The 22424-nt window shown below is 37.5% G+C and overlaps 1 protein-coding gene across 3 annotated transcripts in view; it reads left to right on the forward strand.

Annotated features, from left to right (window-relative positions):
* Positions 1-22424, forward strand: part of GIT2 (GIT ArfGAP 2) — a 46550-nt gene that overhangs the window by 294 nt on the left and 23832 nt on the right. For all 3 annotated transcript variants that reach the window (XM_060784765.2, XM_060784767.2, XM_060784766.2), the window contains exons 2-8: positions 9730-9863; positions 11681-11793; positions 16932-17037; positions 17218-17304; positions 19094-19224; positions 20899-20993; positions 21160-21205. In XM_060784765.2, the coding sequence (XP_060640748.2) occupies positions 9730-9863; positions 11681-11793; positions 16932-17037; positions 17218-17304; positions 19094-19224; positions 20899-20993; positions 21160-21205 (712 nt within the window). The remainder of the gene's footprint in view (positions 1-9729; positions 9864-11680; positions 11794-16931; positions 17038-17217; positions 17305-19093; positions 19225-20898; positions 20994-21159; positions 21206-22424) is intronic.

The following is a 22424-nucleotide window of genomic DNA, read 5'->3' on the forward strand; positions in this document are numbered from 1 at the left end:
TATATTTTTAAAATACTTTTATTCTATTTTATGATCCCTTTCTGTATTTTGATGTTATTCTCTTATTTTTTTAATCAATTTATATATTTTATACTGTTATCTATTATTATTATTATTTATTTTATTCTATTTTATTATCTATTTCTATATTTATTTGTTTTCTTATTTCTTATCCATTACTTTTGCTATACTTATTTTAATATCTATTTCTATATTTTTTTCTATATTTTTTTCTATTTTATCATCTATTTCTATATTTATTTATTCATGGTTTTCTTATTTCTTATCCATTACTTTTTCTATACTTATTTTATTACCTATTTCTATATTTTTCTATATTTTTATCTATTTTATTATCTATTTCTTTATTTATTTATTGTTTTCTTATTTCTTATCCATTACTTTTTCTATACTTATTTTATTATCTATTTCTATATTTTTTCAATATTTTATTCTATTTTATTATCTATTTCTATATTTATTTATTTATTGTTTTCTTATTTCTTATCCATTACTATTGCTATACTTATTTTATTATCTATTTCTATATTTTTCCTATATTTTTATCTATTTTATTCCATTTTATTATCTATTTCTATATTTATTTATTTATTGTTTTCTTATTTCTTATCCATTACTTTTGCTATACTTATTTTATTATCTATTTCTATATTTTTTCTATATTTTATTCTATTTTATTATCAATTTCTTTATTTATTTATTGTTTTCTCATTTCTTATCCATTACTTTTGCTATACTTATTTTATTATCTATTTCTATATTTTTTCTATATTCTTATCTATTTTATTATCAATTGTTATATTTCTATTTTATCCCATTCTATTCTCAATTTCTATTTCTATATACTATTATCTAATATTAATGTCTATATTTTCTATTTTAAAATATCTAATTTTATTCTATTTCGTTATCAATTTCTATATTTTATTATTATGTTATATTTTTACTATTGTATTCTGTTATTTAATCATTTTATGTTATTTTATTACATCTGGGGATGAGCTCCCTCTATTAGCTCCAGCTCCTCATGCGGGGACATGAGAGAAGCCTCCCACAAGGATGATAAAACATCAAAAAAATCATCCGGGTGTCCCCTGGGCAACGTCTTTGCAGACGGCCAATTCTCTCACACCAGAAGCGACTTGCAGTTTCTCAAGTCGCTCCTGACCCGACCAAAAAAAAAAAATCATTATTATTATTATGGACATCTTGTTTAGCTGAAGACCGACAGGTTGAAGGTTCGAATCTGGGGAGAGGCAGATGAGCTCCCTTATCAGCTCCAGCTCCTCATGCGGGGACATGAGAGAAGCCTCCCACAAGGATGATAAAACATCAAAAATCATCCGGGCGTCCCCTGGGCAACGTCCTTGCAGACGGCCAATTCTCCCACACCAGGAGTCACTCCTGACACGACAAAAAAAAATTATTACAACAACAATTTTTTATTGATTAGCCAATTTCTATTTCTATAATTATCTGATATTAATGTCTATATTTTCTATTTTAAAATACCTATTTTTATTCTATTTCGTTATCAATTTCTATATTTTATTATTATGTTTCATTTTTACTATTGTATTGTGTTATTTAATCATTTAATGTTATTTTATTACAACAATAATTTTTTTTATTGATTAGCCAATTGGCCTTATCAAAAACTAACAATGCAGACATAACGTACAACATACAACAAACAATGCAGACATAACATACAACATACAAAGATCTGCCTAGTCAAAGCCATGGTATTTCCCGTCGTAACCAACCGATGTGAGAGCTGGACTTTAGGGAAGGCTGAACGAAGGAAGGTAGATGCTTTTGAACTGTGGTGTTTGAGGAAACTGCTGAGAGTGCCATGGACTGCGAGAAGATCCAACCAGTCCATCCTCCAGGAAATAAAGCCCGACTGCTCACTGGAGGGAAGGATACTAGAGACAAAGTTGAAGTACTTTGGCCACATCATGAGGAGACAGCAAAGCCTAGAGAAGACAATTATGCTGGGGAAAGTGGAAGGCAAAAGGAAGAGGGGCCGACCAAGGACAAGATGGATGGATGGCATCCTTGAAGTGACTGGACTGACCTTGAAGGAGCTGGGGGTGGTGATGGCCGACAGGGAGCTCTGGCGTGGGCTGGTCCATGAGGTCACGAAGAGTCGGAGACGACTGAACGAATGAACAACAACAACATACATACATCTAGTCCTCTTAAAATAAAATACAAAATATACAGGTAGCCATAGATATATGCATCAACTATCCTCGTCTCTCCTACACTGCATTTTATTACATTATTATCATTTTATTACTATTTTATATTTTATTGTGTTTTTATTATTATTACTATCATATTATATATTATTGTCTTTTTATTAACATTTTATGATGATTCTATATAACTTTTTTCGCTATTTATAAATTATTATTATATATATATTATATTGCTGTTTATGATTTATGAATATTATATGTGCTTTACTATGTCACCATTTTTACTGTGTCAGTTAATTTGTTTATTTTATTTGATTCGTATATTGTTATATTTAATATATATAATTTATATTATTGTAGTATTCTGTTTTATTACAACATTATTATATTTAGATTATTTAATATTTATAATTTATATTATTTATTTATTTAGAACTTTTGTATACCGGTCTTCTCACCTCCGTGGAGGGACTCAGGCCGATTTCCAACAATAATATCACAATCGTTTTAAAAATATCACATTCCATAATACACGAACACATTAAAATACCAAAAATACAATCATATAATTACAGTGGCCAAGTCGTCACAATAAAATCGTTGTTCATCACCATCCATCCATATAGCCACGAGTTATTGACTCACTCGTCAAATGCCAGTTTCCAGAGCCAGGTTTTCACCTGTTTTCTGAACGTCAAGATAGAAGGGGCAGTTCTACTCTCCAGTGGGAGGGAGTTCCAGAGCCGATGGGCCACCACCGAGATGGTCCTGTCCCTCGTCCCCACCAGGCGCGCTTGCGAGGCCGGTGGAACCGAGAGCAGGGCCCCTCCAGATGATCTTAACAATATTGATGGTTCATAGGGGAGAATCCGTTCGGACAGGTAAACTGGGCCTGAGTCGTTTAGGGATTTATAGGTTAACACCAGCACTTTGAATTGTGCTCGGAAGTTAATTGGCAGCCAGTGGAGCTGGCGCAACAGAGGAGTAGTATGCTCCCTGTACCCCGCTCCTGTTAGTAATCTGGCTGCCGCTCGTTGGACTAGTTGGAGCTTCCGGGCAGTCTTCAGAGGCAACCCCACGTAGAGAGCGTTGCAGTAATCTAAACAGGATGTAACCAGAGTGTGGACTACTGTGGCCAAGTCAGACCTCCCAAGGTACGGGCGCAGCTGGTGCACAAGTTTTAATTGTGCAAAAGCCTCCCCTGACCACCACCGAGACCTGGGGTTCCAGGTATTATTGTATTATTATACTATTATTGTATTAATATACTATTTTATTGCATTACTTTATTGTTATTTATCTTATTGTACTATTATATAAAATTTATATTGTTGTATTATTACTATTATATTTTATTATGTTATTTTTATTGTTTTACTATTATATATAATTTATATTATTGTATTATTATTCTATTTTATCGCAACAGTATTATTATTATTATATGATTTTATACCCACTGAGAAGGCTTTCTCTCTTCTCTCTCCCGTCCCCACCAAATATGCCTGTGACCAAGATCTTAGTCTCCACGGTGGTTCATAGAGGGAGATGCATTCGGGCAGATAAATTGGGCTGGGGCTGTTTAGGGCTTTATAAGCCAAAGCCAACACTTTGAATTGTTGTGTTGTTGTAGGTTTTTCCGGGCTATATGGCCATGTTCTGGAGGCAATTTTTCTCCTGACGTTTTGCCTGCATCTATGGCAAGCATCCTCAGAGGTAGTGAGGTCTGTTGGAAGTAGGAAAAATGGGTTTATATATCTGTGGAATGACCAGGGTGAGACAAAGGACTTTTGTCTGCTGGGGTTAGCTGTGAATGTTTCAGCTGATCACCTTGATTAGCATTCAATGGCTTGGAAGGGCCTGGGGGGAATCTCTTGTTGAGAGTGATTTTATGTGCCTGTTTGTTTCCCCTCTGTTGTTTTGCTGTTGTAATTTTTGAGTTTTTTAATACTGGTAGCCAGATTTTGTTCATTTTCATGGTTTCTTCCTTTCTGTTGAAATTGTCCACATGCTTGTGGATTTCAATGGCTTTTCTGTGTAGTCTGACATGGTGGTTGTTGGAGTGGTCCAGCATTTCTGTGTTCTCAAATAATATGCTGTGTCCAGGCTGGTTCATCAGGTGCTCAGCTATGGCTGACTTCTCTGGTTGAAGTAGTCTGCAGTGCCTTTCATGTTCCTTGATGCGTGTCTGGGCGCTGCGTTTGGTGGTCCCTATGTAGACTTGTCCACAGCTGCATGGTACACGGTAGACTCCTGCAGAGGTGAGAGGATCCCTCTTGTCTTTGAATTGTGCCCAGTAACAAACCGGCAGCCAGTGGAGTTGACGTAAGAGGGGAGTTGTATTTTCCTTGTACACTATTTCGGTGAGCAGTCTGGCTACCACCCATTAGACCAGGGGTCCTCAAACTAAGGCCCAGGGGCCGAATGCGGCCCTCCAAGGTCATTTACCTGGCCCTTGCTCAGGGTCAACCTAAGTCTGAAACTACTTAAAAGCACACAACAGCAACAACAATCCTATCTCATCAGCCAAAAGTAGGCCCACGCTTTCCATTGAAATAGTAATAAGTTTATATTTGTTAAAATTGTTCTTCATTTTAATTATTCTATTGTTTTAAAGCTTTTTTTGTACTACAAATAAGATATGTGCAGTCTGCATAGGAATTGATTCATGTTTTTTTTTTCAAATTATCTGGCCCTCCAACAGTTTGACCTGGCCCTTTGTTTAAAAAGTTTGAGGACCCCTGCATTACACCATTGGTAGCTTCCAAACATTCTTCAAAGGCAGCACCACGTAGAGCGCGTTGCAGTAGTCTATTCAGGATGTAACAAGAGTGTGGACCATTGTGGGCAGATCTGACTTCCTATGGTAGGGGTGCAACTGGCGCATAAGTTTTAATTAGGCGAAAGCCCCCTTAGCCACCGTCACAACCTGAGGTTCCGGGCTCAGCAATGAGTCCAGGAGGACTCCCCAGCTGCGAACCTGTGCCTTCAGGGGGAGTGTAACCCCATCCAACACAGGCTGTAACCCTATACCCAGGAGGACCTCTTTCTTGTCAGGATTCAACTTCAGTTTGCTCGCTCTCATCCAGACGGTCCTGCCGCCAGGCACCGGCTCAAGACCTGGACAGCCTCCTTAGCATCAGGTCGAAAGGAGTAATAGAGTTGGACATCACCTGCGTACAGATGGCATCGAACTCCAAAGCTCCGGATGATCTCCCCCAACAGCTTTATGTTAAACAACATGGGGTACAATACCAATTGCTGTGGGACACCACCGGACAGTGGGTTAAACCCCTGTGCCGGCAGGACTGAAGACCGACAGGTCGCAGGTTTGAATCCGGGGAGAGGTGGATGAGCTCCCTCTGTCAGCTCCAGCTCCTCATGCGGGGACATGAGAGAAGCCTCCCACAAGGATGATAAAAACATCAAATCATCCAGGCGTCCCCTGGGCAACGTCCTTGCAGACGGCCAATTCTCTCACACCAGAAGCAACTTGCAGTTTCTCAAGTCGCTCGTGACATGACAAAAAAAAAAAACCAACAAAAACCACCGGACAATGGCAGCAGGGCTGAGCAGGATTATTGTATTACAATACTATTATATTACTATTATGTTACTATTTTATTGTATTATAATATAAAACTATTTATATTGTATTGTTGTTGTTCATTCGTTCAGTCGTTTCCGACTCTTCGTGACCTCATGGACCAGCCCATGACATTGCTCCTTGTCGGCTGTCACCACCCCCAGCTCCTTCAAGGTCAATCCAGTCACTTCAAGGATCCCATCCATCCTTCTTGCCCTCTTCCTTTTTCCTTCCATTTTCTCCAGCATCATTGTCTTCTCTAAGCTTTCTTTTCTTCTCATGATGTGGCCAAAGTACTTCATCTTTGCCTGTACTATCCTTCCCTCCAATATTGTATTATTACTGTATTATTTTATTTTTAAATTATTTTTATTTTATTTTATACCCATACATTTTAATACGTAAAGAAAGACTGACATCACTTCCTCATTCAGTCTGTTACTTTCGAAGCAAATAATGTCAAAACAGGAAGCAGAATTTGCAAACTTCCTGTTGGTGCCGTTGATTCTCAGAAATGTTGTCATTTCCCCTTAAAGGAGTTGCAAACATATAATATAATAGTTATAATATAATAGTTGCTATGAGTTTTCCAGAGTGGGAGAAAGAACTCTTTGTCTGTTGGAGAAAAGTGTGACGGTTGCAATTGGCTAGCTTAGCACTGAATGGCTTTGCAGCTTCAAAGCCTGGCTGCTTGCTGCCTGAGGGAATCCTTGGTTGGGAGGTGTTAGCTGGCCCTGATAGTTCTTATCTGGAATTCTTCTGTTTTCTGAGTGTTGCCCTTTATTTACTGTCAGGAGAGAATGCTTCTGGAACATGGGCAGACAGCACGGAAAACTCACAGCAACATTATTATTATTATTATTATTATTATTATTATTATTATTATTATATTTATTTACAGAATAGTAGACTTGATGGGACCTTTAAGGTTCCCCTTCCTAATTCTATATTATTATTATTATTATTATTATTATTATTATACTAGTTTGGGTATCCAGTGATGGCCGGGTTATTTCAAAAAGGCATTGCTTGTTGTGGGGAGTTAGGTTATATCATTAAGTAGCAACACTATTTATTAGGAAAAAAGCTAGTCTTTGATTTCGTTGTTTATGAATTATCCCATTAGAAGATACATAACAATGTGGGTGAACTACAATTGCCAGAATTGTGGGTCAATCCTCCCCAAACCAGGCCTGTATGCACAGTTAGCCATGTTGCATCTGTGTCCCAAGTTTGGTCCAGATCCGTCGTCAGCTTGGTTCAGTGCTCTTTGGATGCAGGTGAACTACAACTCCCAAAAGCAAGCCCTGCAGTATGCTCATTTGGTCATAGAGCTTCTCTGTGCCAAATTTGGTCCCAGTTCATTGTCGATGGGGGTCACATTTTCTCTGGATGCAGGTGAACTACAACTCTCAGGTTTCCAGGGCAATCACCCCCAATTTTCGCCTGTATTCACAGTTGGGTGTGTGTGCCAAGTTTCATCCAGATCCGTTATTGAGGGGTTCAGAGTGCTCTGGATGCAGGGTGAACTACAACTCCCACCCAGGTGGGTCATTCCCCCCTCCCCCCCCCCCACATACTCCTCCAGTATGTTGTGTTGGCCATCAGGTTCTGTTGGCAGGGTGAATTACAACTCCCATGTGGGTGGGTTCATCCTTCCCCCAAATTCTTACATTATGTTCAGTTGGTCACCAGGGTTCTGTATGCCAAGTTTGGTCCAGATTTTTCATTGATGGGTGTTCAGAGTGCTCTGGGTGCAGGATGAACTACAACTCCCATGTGGGTAGGTCAGTCCCCCCACAGACACGTCCAGTATGTTCTCTTGGTCACCAGGGTTCTGTGTTCGAAGTTTGCTCCAGGCCTGTCATTCATGAGGGTCGCAGTGGTCTCTGAAAGTGGGTGACGGTACTGTAATTCCCATTGTCCCTGGTCCATCCTCTCCCAAAACTCACCAGGATGTAAAGTACGTAATGGAAAGTCGGTGTGGCAAATTTGATCCTGGTCTGTCATTTGTGGGGGTCGCAGTAGTCTGGACAATGGATGAAAGTACTGCAAATCCCATCATTCACGGTACATCCTTCCCCCCTATCCAAACCACACATGAGGGGTCTGTGTACTAAGTGTAGTCCACGTCCATCATTTGTGGGGGCCACAGTGGTCTCTGGAAACGAGTGAAGGTACTGCAAGTCCCATTATCCGTGGCAAGTGTGGGCCAGATCCATCATTGGTCTCTCTGGATGTAGGTGAACTCCTCTAAATCATGGTGAATCCTCCCCAAACCTCTTCTTCAGTTGCGGATCAATTCCTGTTTGCTGTGTGCTATAGGAAAGGGTCAAGGGAGAGGCAGTGGGCGGGGTCATGCAAATTCCACACAAGGAACCCTGGGATGCCTGCCTGTGCTGGAGGAAACACGTCAAATCTAGGAGGAAATTTTCCATGAATGGAAGCATCCCTTCGGTGATGGGTCGTAGTGTTTGGGGAGGACATTGACAGCGTTTGGGCGACAGGTTTATGGCGCTCGCTATAACCTTCAATGTCAGTAGAGGGAGTGCCTTTGGAGGCTGCTCGGCACTGGGAACTATAGCCTGTTTGTGAAGGCGGGAGGCTGTCTGAGGAAGAGGATACCACTGCCACATACACATTTTTCACTTTATCACTTTATTTATAGATGATAGATCGATAGATATAGGGCAAAAATTCAATGCCGACATACAGTACAGCAAAGAAATCATAATAACTAATTACTACATATAACTATTAACTTAAAATTATGAAAACCATTAACATAGGACAAACATAAAATGTAAACATTCAAGTATAAAAATCATCCTAATATAAACGTTAAATTAAGATTAATTTATTTATTATGATTACTATTAATATTCAATACTAGCGGTCCCCTGCCACGCGTTGCTGTGGCCCAGTCTGGTGATCTGGAAAATAAAGTAATTAGAAAGTGCTGGTTTCTAATATATGTAATGTCTTTCTGCTTGTGGGTCAACAGTATTTCTTGATGTTTCTTTGACAGTGTTGACGTAGAGATTGTCTGGTTTGCCTACTCTGGAACATGCAACATATAATAGTCCATCTTTAGGAGTCCCTTTCAAATCTATAATACTTTATGTGTGTGAATCATATATATCTATCTATATCTATGGCTGGATGGCTCTCTTTCAGGAGGGCTTTGATTATGTTTTCTTGCCCTGGAGAAGGGAGTTGGATTGAATGGCCTTAAGTATTTTTTGTTGGTCATGGGGGCCTGTGTGGGAAGTTTGCCCCAGTTCTGTCATTCGTGGGGTTCATTCAGAATGGTCCTTGATTGTAGGTAACTACCAAATGCCAAGGTCTATTTTTCCCAAACTCCATCTGTGTTCATATTTGGGCATATGAAATATTCGTGCCAAGTTTGGTCCAGATCAATCATTGTTTGAGTCCATGGTAGTCTCTGGATGTAGGTGAACTACAACTCCCAAACTCAAGGTCAATGCTCACCAAACCCTTCTAGTGTTTTCTGTTGGTCAGGGGAGTCCTGTGTGCCAAGTTTGGTTCAATTCCATCGTTGGTGGAGTTCAGAATGCTCTTTGATTATAGGTGAACTATAAATCCCAGCAATTACAACTCCCAAATGACAAAATCATATTTTTTTTGAGTGATGGTCACTCCTTGTGTAGTGAGACATTTTGTTGCCAAATTTGGTGTGATTTTGTTCATTGGTTCTTTTGTTTTTAAGGAACTCATTATGCACAGAGCATTCATAGATAGATAGATAGATAGATAGATAGATAAATTATTAGTATTAGTATTTATTGCAGACCTGTTGTGAGCCTCCCTCAACCGTGGCATCTTAATTTGTGATGAGTGCAGCAATGTATTATTATTATTATTATTATTATTATTATTATTAATGTATTGCAGACCCATCGTGGGCCTCCGTCAACCGCGGGGTCCTGCTTTGTGACGAATGCAGCAGCGTCCACCGCAGCCTCGGCCGACACATTTCCCAAGTCCGGCACCTCAAGCACAACCCCTGGCCACCAACACTCCTACAGGTACATCAGTATTATATATTCTATTATTATTATTTTACTGACACAAAAACACAGTATGACACAGCAAATGAGAGATGTATGCTGGATTTTATATATGCTGGGTGTTACTGTTATTATATTATATATTATATTATTTCATGTCATCTCAAGCACAACCCATGGCACTAACATTCCAACAGGTACATTAGTATTATATATTACTATGTTACTGACACAAAACCACAGTATGTCACAGCAAACGAGATCTATATGCTGGATTTCCTATCAAAAAATCACCAGTTGAACACTTCCCAAGCGTCTAGGACTGTGTGATGTATTTTCAAATGATGCGCGCAGATCCAAGTAAGGTGGCCAGAATTGGACACAATATTCCAGGTGTAGTCTAACCAAAGCGGAATAGAGGGGGAGCATGACTGTGGATACTGTGTCCAATTCTGGGCACTGCAATTTTAGGGAGATATTGATAAGCTGGAATGTGTCCAGAGGAGGGCACCTAAAATGATCAAGGGTCTGGAGAACAAGCCCTATGAGGAGCGGCTTAAGGAGCTGGGCATGTTTAGCCTGAAGAAGAGAAGGCTGAGAGGAGATGTGATAGCCATGTATAAATATGTGAGAGGAAGCCACAGGGAGGAGGGAGCAACCTTGTTTTCTGCTTCCCTGGAGACTAGGACACGGAGCAATGGCTTCAAACTACAAGAAAGGAGATTCTATCTGAACATTAGGAAGAACTTCCTGACTGTGAGAGCCGTTCAGTAGTGGAACTCTCTGCCCTGGAGTGTGGTGGAGGCTCCTTCTTTGGAAGCTTTTAAACAGAGGCTGGATGGCCATCTGTCAGGGGTGCTTTGAATTCAATTTTCCTGCTTCTTGGCAGAATGGGGTTGGACTGGATGGCCCATGAGGTCTCTTCCAAATCTTGATTCTACTATTCTGGGGTGTCGTGGATTTCTAATTACTGAGATAAGTGAGGGGAGGCTGTGAGAGGCGAGGGCCTGTGCTATGACAGATTAAGTTAGTAGGGCTTGAAGTGTACCAACCTTCAATTGAAGATATAGCCAATGAAATTCAGCAACAAAAATGTCACTAATAGGCAGGTTAGTTAAATAACCCCCCCTCACTTATCTTAGCTCACAGCACACCACACAAATTAAGTAATATCAAGACCAACAAAAAAAAACTGACGGATGAACAAAGAAGTCACTAAGCAGGTAAGTTAAATAATTAGTTTTTGGTTTATTAAATACAGTTATATATTACAGTTATACATTTTTGTTATTTAAACTATAAATATCTCGGAATTATGTTTTTTTTCTCAAAGTGATAACCCACCCAAGTTATTCTTGTTTTGTTTTTTGTTTTGTTTTTTTGTTTTTTGGTGAATTTTGACACACCAAGCTCAAAAGATTGCACATCACTGATATAGGCTTTCCCATCTTCAGCATCTTGGAGGCTATGCTCAGTTCCAGCCACCGGGGAGCGCTGTTGCCCCACTTTCCCTGCCAAAGAGCTTTGTTCGTCAACTTCCTCCTAGATCAAATCGCCGGCCTTTTTGTGGCATTTTCTTAAATACCTCCCTGCTTTAATCTACTCACATTTTGCTTTCGAACTGCTAGAAAGGCAGTATAGGATAGAATATTGTTAATATATATTGTTGTATATTTATTATTATTATTAATTCAATCATATTATTATATTATTATTATTTATTCATTATTGTATTGTTATATATATGTATACACATAATAATAATAATAATAATAATAATAATAATAATATACAATGATTTTATTAATATAATTATTGCATTATTATTGTTGCAGATGGTGGAAACCCTGTACAACAATGGGGCAAATTCTATCTGGGAGCATTCACTGCTGGATCCAGCTTCAGTCATGAGCGGAAGGAGAAAGGCCAACCCTCAGGATAAAGTCCAGTAAGCAATATTATTATTATTGTTATTATTATTATTTATTTTATATTATTTTATTATTTCTTTTATTATTATCCTACTATTATATTATTATTATTATTATTAGATTATTTCTGATTTATGCTATTATCTTTATTATTATTTTAATTTTATATTATTATATTTGTATTATATTGGGAGCCCCCAGATGGCACAATGGGTTAAACCCTTGTGCCGGCAGGACTGAAGATCGACAGGTCGGAGGTTCAAATCCGGGGAGAGCACAGATGAGCTCCCATCTGTAAACTCCAGCTCCCCATGCAGGGACATGAGAGAAGCCTCCCACAAAGATGGTAAACCATCAAAACGTTTGGGCAATGTCCCCTGGGTAACATCCTTGCAGACAGCTGTTTCTTTCATACCAGAAGCAACTTGTAGTTTCTTAAGTCACTCCTGACATAATATATTTTTATTATTTCTATTATATTATTTCTATTTTATATTATATATTATAATTTCTATTATATCAGCATTTTCTATAATTATATTTTTTAAATGGAAGGGAAAAGGAAGAGGGGCCGACCAAGGGCAAAATGGATGGATGGCATCCTTGAAGTGACTGGATTGACCTTGAAGGAACTGGGGGAGGTGATGGCCGACAGGGAGCTCTGGCGTGGGCAGGTCCATGCGGTCATGAAGAGTCTGAAATGACTGAACGAATGAACAACAACAAATTATTATATTTTATTATGGTATTAATATATATAATTCTATTTTATGCTGTTTTTAGTATATTAATATTTTTATATTATTTCATTATATTGCTATTATTTATTATTATTATAATATTACTATTGGATGTGTTTTATATTTCTTTTTATTATTTTATTATATTATTATTTCTTTTTTATTATTATGTTATTTTATGTTATTTCGATTATTATTATTACACTAGCTTGGTGACCCAGTAATATGTAACACTGTTAATAGAAAACAGTCAGTCTTTCCTTTTATTTTTTTATAAATGTTCATATTAGGAAATGCATAAGGATTTGGGTGAACTACAACTCCCAAAAATTGTGGGTCAGTCACCTCCAAACCCTGCCAGTTTTTGAAGTTGGACATTTTGGGTCTGTGTGTCAAGATTTGTGGTCGGTTGAGTTTAGTGTTCTCTGGATGCAGAGTGAGCTATAAGTCCTGGGTTCCAAGGTTAGTCTCCCCTGAACTCCTCCAGTATGTTCTATTGGTCACCAGGGATCTGTGTGCCTAGTTTGGTCCAGAACCATTGTCAGTGCTGTCTGGGTAAGGGTGAACTACAACTCCAGATTCCCAGGGCAATCAGCCACCAAATCCATCTGTGTTTCTTAAGTTGGCCATGTTTGGTCTGTGTGCCAAGTTTGATCTAGACATGTCATCGGCTGGGTTCAGTGCTGGATAATGGTGAACTACAACTTCCAGATGCCAAGGTTAAGTCACCTCCAAACCCTACATGTATTCACAGTTGGCTATGTTGGTTCTATGTGCTAAGTTTGGTTCCAGTCCATTGCTAGTTGGGAGTTGCAGTTCCTCTGGATTTGAGTGAACTACAACTCTCTGAAATCAGGGTCATTTCCCCAAATACCCTCCAGTATGTTCTGTTGGTCATCGGTGTGCTGTGTTCAAAGTTTGGTCCTGGTCCGTCATTCAAGGGGTCACAGTGTCCTCTGAATGTGGATAAAGTTGCTGCAAATCCCATTATCCATGATCCATCTTCCCCCAAACTTCAACAGGATGTGAGATGGGTCATGGGAGCTCTGTGTGCTAAGTTTGGTCCAGGTCTATGATTTGTGGGGGTCGCAGTGGTCTCTGGAAGTGAGTTTTATTTGTCGTGTCAGAGCAACCAGTCCATTATATTACATTTCTAACAGAACAAAGCAAACAAACAAACAGACAAATACAAAACTTGTGATTTTGGTAGTTGGTTAAATGTCCTTTGACCAGTATCTGGCCACTTGGAGTGCTTCCGGTGTTGCTGCAAGAAGGTCCTCCATGGTGCATGTGGCAGGGCTCAGGTTGCATTGCAGCAGGTGGTCAGTGGTTTGCTTTTCTCCACACTCATATGTCATGGATTCCACTTTGTAGCCCCATTTCTGAAGGTTGGCTCTGCATCTCGTGGTGCCAGAGCGCAGTCTGTTCAGCGCCTTCCAAGGCGCCCAGTCCTCTGTGTGCCCAGGAGGGAGTCTCTCATTTGGTATCAGCCATTGGTTGAGGTGCTGGGTTTGAGCCTGCCACTTTTGGACTCTCGCTTGCTGAGGTGTTCCAGCGAGTGTCTCTGTAGATCTTAGAAAACTATTTCTAGATTTAAGTCATTGACGTGCTGGCTGATACCCAAACAGGGGATGAGCTGGAGATGTCTCTGCCTTGGTCCTTTCACTATTGGCTGCTAATTCCTGGCGGATGTCAGGTGGTGCAATACTGGCTAAGCAGTGTAATTTCTCCAGTGGTGTAGGGCGCAGGCACCCCGTGATAATGCGGCATGTCTCATTAAGAGCCACATCCACTGTTTTAGCGTGGTGAGATGTGTTCCACACTGGGCATGCATACTCAGCAGCAGAGTATCACAGCGCAAGGGCAGATGTCTTCACTGTATCTGGTTGCGATCCCCAGGTTGTGCCAGTCAGCTTTTGTATGATATTGTTTCTGGCACCCACTTTTTGCTTGATGTTCAGGCAGTGCTTCTTGTAGGTCAGAGCATGGTCCAGAGTGCCTCCCAGGTATTTGGGTGCGCTGCAATGCTCCAGTGGGATTCCTTCCCAGGTGATCTTCAGAGCTCGGGATGCTTGTCTGTTCTTGAGATGAAAGGCACATGTCTGTGTTTTAGATGGGTTAGGGATCAGCTGGCCTTCCTTGTAATAGGCAGTAAGAGCACCTAGAGCTTCGGAGAGCTTCTGTTCAACCATCTCAAAGCTCCCTGCTTGAGCGGTAATGGCACGATCATCAGCATAGATGAAACTCTCTGTCCCTTCTGGCAGTGGCTGGTCATTTGTGTAGATGTTGAACATGGATGGAACAAGCACGCTCCCCTGAGGCAGGCCGTTCTTCTGTTTCCGCCATCTGCTTCTCTGGCCCTGGGACTCAACAAAAAAGCTCCTGTTTTGTAGCAGGTTTCCTATGAAGCGGGTGAGGTGGTAGCCCTTTGTGATATTATACATTTTTCTCAGGAGGAGGCGGTGGTTCACAGTATCATAAGCCGCTGACAGGTCTATGAAGGCAGCTCCTGTGATCTGCTGCCTTTCAAAGCCATCTTCTATGTGCTGAGTCAGGTTCAGCACTTGCGATGTGCAGCTTTTGCCTTTTCTGAAGCCAGCTTGCTGTGGGATCAGGCAGGGGTCTATTTTTTCTGTAATTCTATGCAAAATAAGTCTCTCCAGAACTTTGTAGAGGTGGCACAAAAGGGAGATTGGTCTGTAGCTTTCTGGAAGTGAGTGACGGTACTGCAAATCCCCTCTTCCGTGTTCCATCCTCCCCTAAACTTCAACAGGATGTGAGATGGGTCATGGGTATTCTGTGTGTCAAGTCAGGTCCAGGCCCATCATTCATGGGGGTCGCAGTGGTCTCTGGAAGTGAGTGAAGGTACTGTAAATCCCATCATCTGCAGTCCATCCTCCCCCAAATATCAACAGGGCATATAGTGGGTCATGCGGGGTCTGTATGCCAAGTTTGATCCAGGCCCACCATTTGTGGTGGTTGCAGTTGTCTCTGGAAGTGAATGGAGGTATTGCATATCCCATCAAGTTTGGTACAGATCCATTGTTGGTTGGGTTCATAGTTCTCTCTGGATGTAGGTGAACTTCAACTCCTACAAATCATGTTGAATTCTTCCAAAACCTTTGTTCAGTTGCTGATCGATTCATGTTTGCTGTGTGTCATAGGAAAGAGTAGGAAAGCGTTATGGGGGAGGCAGTGAGCGGGGTCATGCAAATTCCACAGCAATGGAAAGAGTAAGGAACCCTGGGATGTCCATTCTAGAGGAAAAACAACATCTAGGGTGAAATTCTTCCTGAATGAAAGCATTCCTTGGGTGGTGGGCAGTATGTTGTTTGGGTAGGATATTGACAGGGTTTGGGAGACATGTTTATGACACTCACTGTAACCTGCAATGTCAATGGAGGGAGGGCCATTGGTGGCTCTTCAGCACCGGGAGTTGGAGCTGTTTGTTTATTTATTTGTTGAGGCTGGAGGCTGTGTAAGTGTAAGCGTAAGCGTAGGCCACATACACACATACATATTATTATGTTTATAGATAAATTTCTGTTTTATGGTATTTATTATTGTTGTTATTATTACTTTTATTATAACTATCATATAACAAATATATTTATATATTAAATGTTATTATTACAATTATTTTCATTACTATTTTTATAATAGTATTATTTAATATTATTTAAATAATAATAATAATAGTAAAGAGTAGAGACATCAGACTGGCAACAAAGATCCGCCTAGTCAAAGCCATGGCATTCCCTGTAGTCACCTACGGATGTGAGAGCTGGACCTTAGGGAAGGCTGAGCGAAGGAAGATCGATGCTTTTGAGCTGTGGTGTTGGAGGAAAGTTCTGAGAGTGCCTTGGACTGCGAGAAGATCCAACCAGTCCATCCTCCAGGAAATAAAGCCCGACTACTCATTGGAGGGAAGGATACTAGAGACAAAGTTGAAGTACTTTGGCCACATCATGAGGAGACAGCAAAGCCTAGAGAAGACAATTATGCTGGGGAAAGTGGAAGGCAAAAGGAAGAGGGGCCGACCAAGGGCAAGATGGATGGATGGCATCCTTGAAGTGACTGGACTGACCTTGAAGGAGCTGAGGGTGGTGACGGCCGACAGGGAGCTCTCACGTGGGCTGGTCCATGAGGTCACGAAGAGTCGGAGACGACTGAACGAATGAACAACAACAAATTATTATTATTATTACGGTCAATAGCCATCACCAAAAAACAGTCAAAATAGGATCATTTTGAATATATTATTCAATGCACTATTATTATTATTTGATATTACTATTTTATAGTAATAGTAATAATAATAGTATTTTATTATTTCTACTATATTATATAGAATCATATTATTATTATTTGATTATTATTAATAATAACAATACTGTTTATTCTTCTTTATGCAGTCCGAACAAAGTGGACTTCATCCGCGCCAAGTACCAGATGCTGGCCTTTGTCCATCGGCTTCCATGTCGAGACGATGACAACGTCACCGCCAAAGACCTCAGCAAAGTAAGAAAGAATGTATTATTGTTGTTATTTTTGTTATTGCTGTTGTTATTATTATAACAAGGTCAACATATATATAATATATTATAGTAATATTAAAAAATAATAGTTCCTTTTCTTTCCTTATTGACAATAATAATATTATAAATAATAATAATTATTATTATTCTTTTTTCCCCCCAGCAACTGCATTCGAGCGTCCGTACAGGGAACTTGGAGACCTGCTTGCGGCTTCTCTCTTTGGGGGCTCAGGCCAACTTCTTCCACCCAGTAAGCGATATAATCATAATAGTAGCAATAAAAATATAAATAATATCATAGTGTAATAATATGACCTCAAGGGTATCAAGATGGTTCTATTTTATTTGGCGGCCTCCTTCCCCCTTTGTATATAAACACTATAACGCCCTCTTAATATATTATTACTAGCTGTCCCCTGCCATGCGTTGCTGTGGCCCAGTCTGTTGATCTGGAAAATAACGTAATGAGAAAGTGTTGGCTTCTAATAGATGTAATTCCTTTCTGCTTGTGAGTAAACAGTATTTATTGCTGTTTCTTTATCAGTGTTGACGTGGAGAGTGTCTGGTTTGCCTGCCCTGGAACATGCAACATACAATGTCCTTCTTTAAGGGTCCCTTTCAAATCTATGATACTATATCTGTGTGTGTGTGAATAATATCTCTATCTATCTATCTATCTATCTATCTATCTATCTATCTATATCTATGGATGGATGGCTCTTTGTCAGGAGGGCTTTGATTACGTGTTCTTTCCCTGATGAAGGGAGTTGGATTGGATGGCCTTAAGTATTTTTTGTTGGTCATGGGGGTTCTGTATGAGGAGTTTGCCCCAATTCTGTCGTTCATGGGGTTCAGAATGCTCTTTGATTGTAGGTGAACTGTGAATCCCAGTGACTAAAACTCCCAAATGTCAAGGTCTATTTCCCCCAAACTCCACCTGTGTTCATATTTGGGCGTATTGAGTGCTTGTGCCAAGTTTGGTTCAAATCCATCATTGTTTGAGTCCTCAGTGCTCTCTAGATGTAGGTGAACTACAACTCCAAATACCCACCAAACCCTTCTAGTGTTTTCTGTTGGTCATGGAAATTCTGTGTAGCAAGTTTGGTTCAATTCCATCGTTGGTGGAGTTCAGAATGCTCTTTGATTGTAGGTGAACTATAAATCCCAGCAACTACAACTCCCAAATGTCAAGGTCTATTTCCCCCAAACTCCATCTGTGTTCATATTTGGGCGTATTGAGTGCTTGTGCCAAGTTTGGTTCAAATCCATCATTGTTTGAGTCCACAGTGCTCTCTAGATGTAGGTGAACTACAACTCCAAATACCCACCAAACCCTTCTAGTGTTTTCTGTTGGTCATGGGAATCCTGTGTGGCAAGTTTGGTTCAATTCCATCGTTGGTGGAGTTCAGAATGCTCTTTGATTGTAGGTGAACTATAAATCCCAGCAACTACAACTCCCAAATGACAAAATCATTTTTTTTTTTTTGAGTGGTGGTCACTCCTTGTATTGTGAGACGTTTTGTTGCCAAATTTGGTGTGATTTCGTTCATTGGTTCTTTTGTTTTTAAGGTACTCATTATGCACAGAGCATTTATATATATATAGATTATTACTATTATTTAGTATGTTATTATATATTATTATTTTATTTATTTAGTATATTATTAATATATATTATACCCTTCCCCCACATATATTAACACTATAGCATTATATATTATTATACTAATATATTATTATATCATTATTTCTATTATTATTTAGCATATTATTATATATTATGATTTATTATATTGTTCTATATTAATATTTATACTACTATATGTTATTATAATATTATCTATTATATTATCTTTTGTTTTTATTATACTTTGATAATCTTATACTACTATATTTCTTATTATATTTGTATTATTATTATAAATTTATATTATTATTCTTATATGTATTTGGGCTTGAATCCCCCCTTTGACATCATTGAGATTGTTCTATCCTGCAGCCTCCTTTCCCCTCCTATTACCTATCTCTGTATGGTGTAGGAAAAGGGTAGCACCCCATTGCACGTGGCAGCCCGGACGGGCCAGTTTCTTCAGGCAGAGCTGTTGGCCGTTTACGGGGCCGACCCAGGCGCACTTGACTCCACCGGGAAGACACCCATCGACTATGCCAAGTATTCATATTTTTGCATGAATTAGCATATTTACTCTGTGCCTATTTGTGTATGAATAGCATATCTGTTCGGGCATATTAACATTATTTTTTGCATAAATTACCATATTTAAAGTCAGCTCATACTTTCTTGCATAAAAAATAGCATATTTATTCCATCATATTAGTATTGTGTACGCACTTTATTACAAATTGAAAGTGCACATTTTTGCACAAATTAGCATATTTAGAGTCTTCTTGCATAAATTAGCATGTTTAGTCCACATCTGTGCATAAATAGCATATTTGTTCAGGCATATTCGCATTGTGTTCACAATTCTTCATTCATAGAAAGTGTGCACATTTTTGAAAGAAAGTGTGCAAATTAACATAATCAGCACATATTTGCTTTCCATAAATGAGCATAAAGTCAGCACATATTTTCTTTTCATAGGTTAGCATAATTATTCATCACCTATTTTTTGCATAAATAGCATATTTTGCGCATGTTTTTGCAGAAATAGCATATTTATTCAGGCATATTTCTTGCATTCTAAATTCACATAAATTAGTTTACACAATCAAACATAAATTGAAAGTGTGCATATTTTTTCATAAACTAGCATATTTAACTAGCATATTTTTGCATAAATTAGTCCTCACCTATATTTTGCATAAATTAGCATATTTCGTCTGCAGATATTTTTGAATGAGTAGCCTATTCGAGCATGTTGCACTTTTTTGCATACATAAGCATATTTAGAGGCCGCAAAGTTCCATAAATTAGCATTTATTCAGACGTTCTCAAATGCCTAATTTTTTGCACATTTTTTTGCATAAATTAGCATTTTGTTCACATTTTTACATGTGTGTGCATATTTACACATTAATTAGCATATTTAAAGTTCATATATTCTTGCATAAATTAGCACATGTACAGCACACAAAGTTTTGCACATTTACACTGTGCATATTTTTGCATAATTTAGCATTTTATTACCAAATGTAAGTTTCACACAAATTATTTTGCATAGATTAGCATATTTACAGAACTTGTATATTTTTGTATAAATTTGTCTATTTGAAGTCCATACATATTTCTTGCCTAATTAAATTTCTCACATATTTTCACATACTTTAGCATATTTATTTTTACACAGATTACCACATTTAGACTGTACATATTTTGCATATCAACACATTTTTGCATAAATTAGCCTATTTGAGGTTTGTTCATATTTTTTGCATAAATTTATCACATTTAAATTTTCACACATATTTTTACATAATTGGCATATTTAAAGTTTACACTTTTTCATAGATTAGCAGTTTTCCACTGTGCATATTTTTTGCATAAATTAGCATTTTGTTCAGACATTTTTTGCATGAATTGTCATATTTAACGTTCACACTTATTTCCCATAAATTAGCATATTTAAAGGCAGTTTATTTTTGCATACGTTAGCATATTTAAAATCCAGTCATATTTTGCCTTCAGCGCATTTATAGAAAGCAATATTCTGTTTTAATTAGCATATTTAAATTTCTGTGCATATTTTTGCATAAATTTGCATATTTAGGACCAGGCCTAGTTTGCTTAAATTAGCATATTTAAATTTTCACATTTTTCATACATTAGCATATTTAAATTTCCACACATATTTAACACCCGCAATTCAATTTGTTCTTTACCCAGGCAAGGAGGGCTCCATGAATTGGCTGAACGGCTGGAGGAAATCCAGTTCGAACTGACCGATCGACTGGCCTTCTACCTCTGTGGACGGAAGCCTGGTCAGTCCTGGGGTAAAGGGTCCTGACCTGAATAATAATAATAATAATAATAATAATAATAATAATAATGGGGTCAACATTCAGACCTGGGAGGTAAATGGGGATCAAGGGTGACAACTCCAATAATAATAATTGTTATTATTGTTATTATTGTTATTATTATTAGATCACAAAAGTGGGCAGCACTTCATCATCCCTCAAATGGCCGACAGGTAAGAATATTATTACTATTATTACCAATCAATCAATCAATGATTTATTACGGTCTTTGACTAGTCTTTGGAGGGAGAGCTGTGGGTTAAAGTTGTTTGTGGAGGCTGTCTGCCACATACACATACAAAATGTGCATATTATGTACATAGATAGATAGATAGATAGATAGATAGATTTGAATCATATTTTGTTTTTGTTTTGTTTGTTTTTTCATATTTTTCATATTTTAATTATATAGGTTTTTAATTTTTGGCTTTGTTTTATATTTCATATTTAATTTAATATTTTATTTCATATTTCTATTTAATGGGTTGTTGCGGGTCTTCGGGCTGTATGGCCATGTTCTATTTAATGTTACTTAATTCTTGTTTTATATAATATTTTATATACTATTATTTCTTGTTTTATATTTTGCATTTTATTTAATTAATTTTGATTGAATTAATTATATTCATTTATGTATTTATAAACTTTATAGATTATTTCATATTAATTATTGTTTTGTTTTGTATTTAATATTGTTTTATTTAGTATTTTAATACACTTTAAGTATTTTATTTAATATTTGATTTTTTAAAATTATTATTATTATTGAATAAGAATGGCTTATTCATGTCCGTCTTGTAACAAATCGTAACAAAATATATAATTTTCTCTATTTATTGCTAAACCTTGGGAATTAAGGCATATGTAAGTATACATCTGGGTCGCCTTGTTTCTTTTCATGTGATAATAGCATTATTATTATATTTAATATATTTAATATTATATTTATCAGTAAGTATTTAATATATTTATATTATTATTTATACATGTGAGTAGGTTATATATAATAATAATGTGTGTAATATATAATGTAAATAATAATTATTAAGTATTTCATCACACGTTTAGAATAAAAAGTAATAATATAATATAGTAAATATAATCATAATATAAAATATATTGTACTAAATAAAATCTATTAGATTATTCCACATCTCCTCATATGTAAAATAAATTAATAATTTATTTTATGATGAAATACTTAATAATTATTATTAACATTATATATTACACACAATATTATTATATATAACCTACTCACATGTACAAATAATAATATAAATATATTAAATACTTACTGATAAATATAATATTAAATATATTAAATATAGTATACACTATTAAATATTAACTATAATAGAGTTAAATAAAGTCTATTATACTATATTTATT

This window comes from Anolis sagrei, chromosome X (genome assembly GCF_037176765.1).
Source record: "Anolis sagrei isolate rAnoSag1 chromosome X, rAnoSag1.mat, whole genome shotgun sequence".
NCBI lineage: Eukaryota > Metazoa > Chordata > Lepidosauria > Squamata > Dactyloidae > Anolis > Anolis sagrei.